At 43.6% G+C, this 10,816-nt stretch overlaps 1 protein-coding gene across 1 annotated transcript; it reads left to right on the forward strand.

The window, feature by feature from the left end:
* The first annotated feature begins 5,400 nt into the window (after positions 1-5,400).
* LOC310705684 (disintegrin and metalloproteinase domain-containing protein 21-like) lies at positions 5,401-8,293 on the forward strand. The gene has a single exon (XM_083500432.1). It carries the CDS (start codon positions 5,522-5,524, stop codon positions 7,742-7,744), a length of 2,223 nt encoding a protein of 740 aa, XP_083356558.1. The 5' UTR covers positions 5,401-5,521; the 3' UTR covers positions 7,745-8,293.
* The last annotated feature ends 2,523 nt before the right edge of the window (positions 8,294-10,816 follow it).

Raw genomic sequence — 10,816 nt, forward strand, 5'->3', positions numbered from 1 at the left:
CAATCCTCTAAAGCCATTGAAATGCAATATTTGTACGTTTGTGGAGTGAATTCACATCTGTCTAGAAAGCCATTGCAAACATTATACCGATAACTATGTTGGCAGAAATGTTAGTGTTGAAATGAGACAATATAATAAAAATATTATAAAACCACCAACACATAATATTTCAAAAAGGTATGATAGAAATAATGGTGAATGTTATGTAACATATTTGAGGGTGTAATCTTTTCATTAAAGCTTTTTCTTTCTTTCTTTTTTAAAACTTTTATTTTGCTTTAAACAGGTACATATATATATAGACAACCAAAATTACAAAGGAAAATTCCTTAATAGTAATGATTTTTTTTAAAAAAAACAACTACAAATAATATCGAAGTACATGACACAGAACATAAGCAACTATAGGAAACATAAAAGAAAAAAAAAGAAAGAAAAAGAAAAAGGAAGATGAGCCAAAGCAGGAAAACTCATCTATTGTACACTTCTGTCAAGCTCACAACAGATCATTATTCTTATCAATTACAGTGGTGCCTCGCAAGACAAAATTAATTCGTTCCGCAAGTCTCTTCGTCTTGCGGTTTTTTCGTCTTGCGATGCACGGTTTCCCATAGGAATGCATTGAAAATCAATTAATGCGTTCCTAGGGAAACCGCCTTCAGACCAGGTCCGGGGACAGTCTGTCCCCGGACCTCTTCTGAAGGCTGGGGGGGGGGACAAGGGCTTTTCTTCCCACCCCCAGCATTTTAAAAAACCCTGGGACAGTGGAGGACTTCTCCGCTGTCCGGGGCGATCTTAAAATGCTTGCGGGCGGCATTTTAAAATCGCCCCGGACAGCGGAGGACTTCTCCGCTGTCCGGGGCGATTTAAAAGCCCCTGGGAAGGCAGGCAGGGGGGACAAAGACTTTTGCCCCCTGCCCGCCTTCAGAAGGTGTCCCCGCCCCCCCTCCCCACTTCGGAACAGTTTTCCGAAGTGGGGCGGCTGGGGCAGGTGTCCCCGCCCCCCGCCCCACTTCGGAACAGCTTTCCGAAGTGGGGCGGCTGGGGCAGGTGTCCCCACCCCCCCTCCCCACTTCGGAACAGCTTTCCGAAGTGGGGCGGCTGGGGCAGGTGTCCCCGCCCCCCTCCCCACTTCGGAACAGCTTTCCGAAGTGGGGCGGCTGGGGCAGGTGTCCCCGCCCCCCTCCCCACTTCGGAACAGCTTTCCGAAGTGCGGCGGCTGGGGCAGGTGTCCCCGCCCCCCCCCGCCCCACTTCGGAACAGCTTTCCGGGGCGGGAAATTCGTCTTGCGAGGCAACTCTTGCGAGGCAACTCTTGCGAGGCAACTCGAAAACGAAAAAACCTTTCGTTTTGCGAGTTTTTCGTCTCGCGAGGCGTTCGTCTTGCGGGGTACCACTGTATCTCTATCTGCATTCCAAAGGAATCCCTCATCTTGGTATCAGGGAACATTTCTCTATGCGGTATCATTCTAAACATAGCCAGATCTTTCTTGCTGAGCCCTTGTCCCCTAAATAATTATTTAAACATTCCCATTCTTCTTTCACCAATTTTTTAGGTTTATCTCTTATTGCATCTGTCAGCTTTGCGAGCTCCAAGTACTCGCACAATTTGACTACCCATTCCTCTTTAGTGGGTGTATTTTTATCTTTCCAGTGTTTTGCCACTATAACCTTTGCTGCTGACGTTGCATACATAAATAGCCTAGTTTTGTTTTGGGGAATATTATCTGAAACCATTCCTAAAAAAAATTCTTCCGTTTTCTTGCTAAATGTATAATAATAATAATAATTTATTATTTGTACCCCGCCCATCTGGCTGGGTTTCCCCAGCCACTCTGGGCGGCTTCCATAGAAACCAAAAAACCCCCACTAAAATATCATACATTAAAAACTTCCCTGAACAGGGCTGCCTTAAGATGTCTTCTGAATGTCAGGTAGTTGTTTATCAATTTGACATCTGATGGGAGGGCATTCCACAGGGTGGGCGCCCCTACCGAAAAGGCCCTCTGCCTGGTTCCCTGTAGCTTTGCTTCTCGCAATGAGGGAACCGCCAGAAGGCCCTCGGCACTGGACCTCAGCGTCTGGGCAGAACGATGGGGGTGGAGACGCTCCTTCAGGTATACTGGGCCAAGACCCAGCATAGTTTTTATCAATCTCTTTATCTCTTCATAAATCATGTTGCAAAATGTTGGTATCTCTAGACAGGACCACCACATATGGTACTATGTTCCTATCTGTTCCTTACATCGCCAGCACTTGTTATTATTTGATTTATTTATTTTTGCAAGTTTTACAGGGGTCAGGTACCACCTATAGTACATTTTCATAAGATTTTCCCTTATAAGGAAACAAGCCGTGAATTTTATATTTTTAGTCCATAATTCATTCCAAATATTGGGTTTGATCGTATGTCCCAGCTCCCTCTCCCATTTTACTATAATTTCTTTGATATCTTCCTCCTTTCTTTGCCAATTCAAAAGTAGTTTGATTCCCAGGAAGGCTGCGAGATAGAGAAACAGCAAGTTTTTTCAGTTCTGCTTATAATAGAATTTGCAGAGAAGTATTCAAGATGCACCTAATGTTGCCCTGAGTGAAGTTCCACCCCCTTCTTCATTACTTTCCTGTTCATCTGACTTCTCCTCCTGCCTCTGAATGTGACTGGTATGAGTAAGCTGCCTCTGAGCTCTCTGTTTGACTGAATTCAGCAAATCCCTGTTTGGGGCAGGGATACTCTCCAGCGACAGCATCTCATTCAACTGCTGCTCAGCCTCCTTCTGCTGAATGCTGTCCACGTTCTCCTCCTCCTCCTCTCCCCCTTTGCCCTCATCTCCCTTACATGTATGCTCTGTGCCAAACCACTCCTGGAGGTCTATGCTACCTGCCGGTTCCTCCTCTCTAGTCAACGCCTGCAGTGGCGGTCTCCACCATTCTTCCTCCTCTGCCCTGTCCATGACACCACTGGGAAGAAATGGGGGAGTGAAGATCTACATCACAAATCAAGTCAACCTTACCTGAGGTGGTCACCTCACCTTGCCCCATAGGTGGGCTGGCCCTGTTCAGAGACATACTGGCTCCAACACTGGAGGTCATACAGAGCCAGTATAGTGTCGTGGTTAAGAGCGGTGGACTCGTAATCTGGTGAACCGGGTTCGTTTCCCCGCTCCTCCACATGCAGCTGTTGGGTGACCTTGGGCTAGTCACACTTCTCTGAAGTCTCTCAGCCTCACTCACCTCACAGAGTGTTTGTTGTTGGGGAGGAAGGGAAAGGAGATGGTTATCAAATTTGAGACTCCTTAAGGGGAGTGAAAGGTGGGCTATCAAGTCCAGACTCCTCCTCCTCCTCCTTCTATTGTGGCTCGTAGATGTTAATATCCTTATGTGCTAGGAATTTGTCTAATTTGTCTAATCCTCTAAAAAGCAACCAAAGCTGGTGACCATCACTGCACCTTTTGAGAACAAATTCCATAGTTTAAGTATGCACTATGTAAATGGTTCTGTCTGTCATGAATCTTCCATCCTTCAGCTTCAATGAATGTCTTCATGTTCTAGCCTTGTTTCTCCAGAGAATAATGGGTTGGAAGGGTCTCAAGGTTCATCTAGTCCAATCCCTTGCAATGCAGGAATCTCAGCTAAAGCGTCCATGACAGAGGGTCATCCAACCTCTGCTTAAAAACTTCCAAGGAAGGAAAGTCCACCACCTCCCGAGGGGGACTGTTTCATTCTCCTCTATCATATCCTCTTTTGCATGCCTGTCTTTCTCACACTATCTGACACCGAGCATTGCTGACCACCAGTGGCGTAGCGTGGGTTGTCAGCACCCGGGGCAAGTAATTTGCGCCCCCTTACCTGTGGATTTGCGCCCCCTAACCCGTGGATTTGCGCCCCCTAACCCTAACCCCCAGATGTTGCGCCCGGTGCGGCCGGCCCCCCCTGCACCCCCCACGCTACGCCACTGCTGACCACGTGGGAAAGACCAGGAGAATTGGATCCGTGCTCATGGCAACTGCTGTGGGTGCCAGTGCAGTAAAATCTGGCTTCAAAGGAGATATGAGATTTATAAAACCCTTGAGCTGGAGTCATACTCAGAGTAGACGTTTTGCAATTAATGGACTGGATTATCTTATGCCCATTGCTTTCCTTCAACTCTGAATTTCACTTAGTTGCCCACAATGCCCAGCTTACCCATGATCCCCTGGGCTTTTGCACCCTGGCATACTTTTGTCCAGGATGATTCCTGCCTTGTAATGTATATAAGAAAACCAAACTATTCCATAAAGAAGCTTAGCCTTAAAAAAAACAACCCCCCCAAAAAAACCAACCCTGGTTATTCTTACTTTGTTTGCCAGTTTTCCCACTAGCACAATATTCCACATTTTGTTATACCAGTAGGCTGTCAATCCCCCCCCCCCAATCATGTAATGGTCAGTCTGACTGATTCTAATAATTAGCAAATTAGAGCTTTGCTTTTTTGATCTTTGTGGCTTTGGGGAGAAAATATTCCACTAGCTGAACGTCCAGCTCTATGTGCTGATTAGTTCCATCTTTCAATAAGATCTTCTGATTTTGGGGGAAGGTCTCAGAACATTTTCAAGTTAATCTGAAGTGAGCTCAGAATATCTTGCCTATCTCTAATTGAGGTATTCAGACACAACACAACTGTGAGGGAGAATATTATGGGAAGCCAGCTTTCACCCAGGTCAAAAGGTAGCCCTTACTTGCCCTCTGAGTTTATACACGGTTTACAAATGCCCCTGTATTTAACTCCCATTACATGTAAAGATGGCTCAAGATTTGTGTATTTAAAACACCAGTGCATATAAATGCAAAATATTTTTTGCACTTCACACATTAAAGATTTTATAAATCTAATACTGGGAAACCAAGTAAAAAGTATTCTAGCTTATTTCTAATTCTCAGTTAGAGCAGATTTTGAAATAAATTGGGGTATTCCTCAAAATGAACTATTTTTAGGGAAGCCAATACACTTTTTGATAAAACTAAGAAATATCAACAACCTTCAATATGCAGATGACACAACCTTGATGACAGAAAGTGAGGAGGAATTAAAGAACCTTTTAATGAGGGTGAAAGAGGAGAGCGCAAAATATGATATGAAGCTCAACATCAAAAAAACTAAGATCATGGTCACTGGGCCCATCACCTCCTGGCAAATAGAAGGGGAAGAAATGGAGGCAGTGAGAGATTTTACTTTCTTGGGCACCATGATCACTGCAGATGGTGACAGCAGTCACAAAATTAAAAGACACATGCTCCTTGGGAGAAAACCAATGACAAACCTGCAACCCCCCCCAGGCAGAAACTTCTTAGGAATGTTTTCGTCCCTGTTCTTCCTCTGCCATTCTGTTCCATCTTTGATCCTCCAAGCTCCACCCCCATTCCACAGATGGAGCACCCTGGCAGTTGCTAGGCAACATATCTTCCTCCTCTTCTGATTCACATATAGCCTCCTTCCCATCTATTTACTAACCTGGTAACAACTGTTGGGGGCTTCCCTTTCAGGGATGAGATGCCAGAGGCGGTGCTTCAAGAGATTCTTTCCTCTTTCTGGGAAAATGAGTGGCAGCCTGGCATGGCTGTTCATTATGTTCTTGAGGAATCTCTTGAGTGCGACTGGTAGCCAGACACCACCTCAGGGCTTTAGGTATGCCTCTTATGAGGTGACCATTCCAAGGAAACTGAGCTTCAGGTATGGACTACAGGAAACCCAGGATGTCAGCTACCTGCTGCAGATTGAGGGGAAGGGCCAGGTGGTGCGCCTAAGGCGGAAGAAGGGCATTGTTCCTAAACGCTTCCCCATCTTCATGTACAATAAGGAAGGGGACCTCCTGGGTGACTATCATTACATCAGGGATGATTGTTTCTACAGTGGCTTCATACAGGACAAGCCCCTCTCTTCAGTCACTATCTGCACTTGCTCAGGGGGTCTCAGGGGCCTGTTACAACTTAACAATGAGACATATCAAATTGAACCTGTCCAGCCATCTGCTACCTTTCAGCATGTGGTGTATCGTCTGGAAACAGTGGAGGGTGCCATGCACATGAGGTGTGGGTTGACGGAGGAAGAGCAAAGGCGTCAAGAGGCCATGATCCAGGACACAGAGCATGTGGCTGTCAAAAGTGCTCCAGCAGGACTCTGGTGGCCACACAAGAGACATGCAGAAGTGGCATTTGTGGTGGAGCATGAACGATATGTTAAGTTTAATAAAAATGAAACTGATATTGCTCTGAAAATTCTTGAGGCCACCCATGTTATAAATTCATTTTTTGAGCCACTGTTTCTTGATGTGTCTGTAGCAGGACTGGAGATATGGACGGAAAAGAACCTCATAGATGTTGATCACGGTATCGGAGCCACACTTAATGCTTTTAGTATATGGAGACATAACACTCTACTTAACCATCTGAAGAATGATGCTGCTCACTTAATTGTATACAGGTCATTTATAGGTCCTATTGGACTAGCATATGTAGGAGAAATTTGTAGTGAGTATTGGGCTACTGGTGTTATAGTATCAAAGAATTTCAATTTGTTTGATTTTTCTGTGCTATTTGCCCATGAATTTGGACATAATCTTGGTATGAACCATGATGATTTGGTCTGTAAATGTGATCGACGTGCCTGCATTATGTCTGCTTGGCACTCAGAGGTTGATAAGTTTAGCAACTGCAGTTACTATGAGTATTTCAATCGAAAGGACTCACCTTGCTTGTTGATTCCACCAGACCCTGATCAAATGTATAACCTCGAATACTGTGGGAACAAAGTAGTGGAAAAAGGAGAGCAATGCGACTGTGGTACAACTGAGCAGTGTCGATTGGATTATTGTTGCAGGCCAGATTGCACGTTGCGTCCATGTGCCAATTGTTCTTCTGGATTGTGCTGTGACAGGTGCAAGTACCGTCCCCCTGGATCCATTTGCAGAAAGAGTATTAGTATGTGTGATCTTCCTGAATTTTGCACTGGGACTTCAGACCAATGTCCAGAAGACGTTTATGTACAAGATGGTGCCCCTTGTGGTGATGGAGTCTATTGCTATCATGGTCGTTGTAGTACTCCGAATGGGCAGTGTGAAAAGATATTTGGCAAGAAAACCGTACGAGCTTCAGAGGATTGTTTCAGAGGACTGAATGCTCGAGGTGATCGCTTTGGCAATTGTGGCCTTGAACATGGTATTTTTAAGAAATGCAATGCTGAAAATATTCTATGTGGCCGAATGCAGTGTAGTAATATCCATAGTGTACCTACCTTGGAGGAACACCAAACCATCATTCAAACCACCATTGGCAAAAGTAACTGCTGGGCTACAGACTACCACAGTGGAATGGAGGTAGCTGATCTTGGAGCAGTGGAAGACGGTACACCTTGTGGCACTGGCATGATGTGTATTAGTAGGGAATGCAAGAACGTGTCCCTCTTGCAGTATGATTGTAATGTCACAAAGTGCCATAACAGGGGAATATGCAACAACCACAAACACTGCCATTGTTCTTATGGTTGGGCCCCTCCTGACTGTCTAAAGGAAGGATATGGAGGCAGCATTGACAGTGGGCCAATTTCAAAAAACTGGAATGGTGTCATTGTAGGTAGTATTGTAGGAAGTGTGTTAGTCCTTTCCACAGTGACTGCTGCTGTTGGCATGGGTGTGTATTACAGGTCTGTGCTAAGCAACAAGGTTAGAAGAATGAGTTTAAGAATCTCTCCCTCAGAATCAACAGAGGAATGAAAACCACAGATCACAGAAGTGAACAATGCACTAAGTTTCAAAAGGGAATGATGGGTATAATGAGCACTATTGTATAACTTATATCTGACTCTGTAAGCATTGGTTCAGTTCATCTCAAAGGGAAATATTTACATATGAAAATCTTTACCTATACTTTCACTGTATATTGAGAGACTCTGTGTTGTTCAAGGCAGAAGTCCTATCTTATCTCAAGTGGGAGAAATCTGTCCAGTGGAATGGAATATTATCATACAGGAGGATACCATGCTAAAGAAATGCATGGAAGCAGTGCTGTATTTTAAATATCTCAGATTTTCTCTCAAAATAACCTTGAGTGTACACAGAAAGAATCATAACCCAATCTTCTAATGCCATTGAAATGCAATATTGGTATGTTTTTGTAGTGAATTCACATCTGTCTAGAAAGCCATTGCAAAAATTATACCTGTAACTGTGTCGGCACATATATTTTTTTCCAGAATCATGTAATGGTCAGTCTGGCTGTCTCTAATAAGTAGCTAATTAGCACTTTGGTTTTTAGATCTTTGTAGCTTTGGGGAGAAAATATTCCACTAGCGGAGGTCTAGCTCAATGTGCTGATTAATTCTATCTTTCAATAAGATCTTCCGATTTTGCGGGAAGGTCTCAGAACATTTTCAAGTTAATATGAAGTGAGCTCAGAATAACTTGCCCAGCTTTCACCCAAGTTAAAAGGTGGCTCTTACTTGCCCTCTGTCTTTATACTGGGTTTACAAATGCCTCTGCTTATAACTCCTATTGCATGTAAAAATTGCTCAAGACCTGTGCATTTAAAAGACCAGTGCATATAAATGCAAAATATTATTTGCACTTCACACATTAAAGAGTTTATAAACCCATTACTAGGAAACCAAGTAAGCAGGAGTCTATATTACAGTAAAACATAGACAATAAAAGGATTATTTATAATGAATATCAGTGAACATGGTAGATGCAGAACAACATATTTATTGGACTTGGCTTGATTACATTTGCAGCATTATCCAAGTTGAGTGATTAGTATATACAGCCTTCTCATTTTATGTCTAAATATATGGAATACGGAAGGCCATGTTTCTGTACTGCAACAAGGGGAATGCAAAACGATGTTGAGAAAGTGGCTAGACTATCTAATATAAAATATAGAGGTTTATAAAAAGAGCTTTCAGGGCCTTAAATTCTGGAGGCTGCGAAACTGAGGCATAAAAGCGTATAAATTCCCCCTTACCCAGCCACAACAATGTCATATAATTTTTATAAAGACTCTCAACTGTACAGTTTAGGTTGTCTACTCATTCTGCACTATGAACAAGCATTACGTTCCTTGTACAAATATTAGAGAAATTAATGGAAGGACAGCCTAGGGAAGATAGCTGTTCCCATTGTAAGAAGACAAATACCTCTAATTACCAGATGATGGGAAAACCATCCCCAAATGGCTGTGTGTGTGAAGGGTGTGTGTGCCACTGGAGTAAATCTGAGTTTTTGAAGTACCAAAGTTTAAGGCAGCCATTCTGTGCCCCTGTACCCTGGGAGAAAGCTAGACTAAATTCAACAGACTTGCTTCTGTATACAGTAGATTGTTTGAGGAGCAGGTACAGTGGCACTTCGGGTTACATACACTTCAGGTTACAGACTCAGCTAACCCAGAAATAGTATCTTGGGTTAAGAACTTTGCTTCAGGATGAGAACAGAAATCGTGCTCCGGTGGTGCGGCAGCAGCAGGAGGCCCCATTAGCTAAAGTGGTGCTTCAGGTTAAGAACAGTTTCAGGTTAAGAATGGACCTCCGGAATGAATTAAGTACTTAACCTGAGGTACCATTGTATATGCTGCGGAAGGTCCGCTTCATTTACTTAGGGAATCGTAACTCATTCTGCTCACCCAGTCGCTTTGAGCCCTGAACTTGATAAATTGGCTTGCAAAATCATCAGATCAAGAGAATTATCAGCTGCTTGGAGTTAGGTTCACTGCAAGAACAGGGTGCTGGACTGTGCTGAACTTTTGATCTGATCCAGCCAGGCTCTTCTTATGAAAAATGTAGGAAAATTCGAAGCCAACGTGTCAATGCACTATAGCCTCACAGTGGCCAGTCGCATGCCGGCAGGAAGCCTTCAAGCAACACTTGAGTGCAACAGTGCTCTCCACCACTTGTGATGCCCAGCACCTGGTATTCAAATGCATTTTATCTCCAAAGGTGTCCTGCTTCTGAACTTCCCAGAGGAAGTCATGGTGGCCTACATAGACTTTTGCTCTGATCTAGCATGGTTCTCCTTTTCTAAGCTTTGAGATTGATTGCTCTGCAATTCATCCTTCTCTCACAGGACATTTTGTCAAGATCAGGTGGCGGTTGCTCTTTTTAAAATGCCATTAAGATCCCCAAATAAATTCAAGCACAGCATGCTTACAGCTTTCATGATTACACATTTTATGCATGGAGTTATAATTAAAAACCAGGTTTTTTTTTTCAAAAATGCTTGCAATTATAATATGTAGAACTGAAGCCCTATGTAGGAGGGGGGGAATGTTATTTTGCATATTGAATCGAACAAATGGTTCAGAGAACGAAGACTGGACGAACTTCTGCCAAGTCGGTTTGTAACATATGTGCAGACAGACACCACTGGCTTCTCTAAATGTTTTGGCATAAAAAGGATTTGATTGGGAATATTAAGAATGAGGAAAATATTTCTGTGAGTCTAAGAAATATTTAACGTTGTGAGTCATTGCTTGAGGAATAGTTGGGAAAAAAATGGCTTCATGGTACTGTTGGCAGGAGCGCCAAAGCAGAAAATCAATAGAAATAACAGAAGTATATCTTCAGCAGTGACGGTGAGAGGACGAATGAGCAGGAATGTACAAGTCAATATCACAGAGCTGGCCCCAGGCTTTCGGGACTTACTGGGCACCCTCCTAACTTCACCCTACTAAGCATTCAGTGACCTCCAGCAACTCAGGACTTCAGGGCATCCTAGACTGGTGTTGCTGTGATTGATGTGTGGTGTTTAATGCAGGGATAGGGAATCTGTGGCCCTCCAGATCCCTTTTTTTTTTTT

This window comes from Podarcis liolepis, assembly GCF_965112155.1.
Source record: "Podarcis liolepis genome assembly, chromosome: 4".
NCBI classification, from domain to species: Eukaryota; Metazoa; Chordata; class Lepidosauria; order Squamata; family Lacertidae; genus Podarcis; species Podarcis liolepis.

What these genes read in the sequence shown, in the direction of transcription:
- LOC310705684 (XM_083500432.1), top strand. Translation starts at nt 5,522, where the DNA reads ATGAGATGCCAGAGGCGGTGCTTCAAGAGATTCTTTCCTCTTTCTGGG.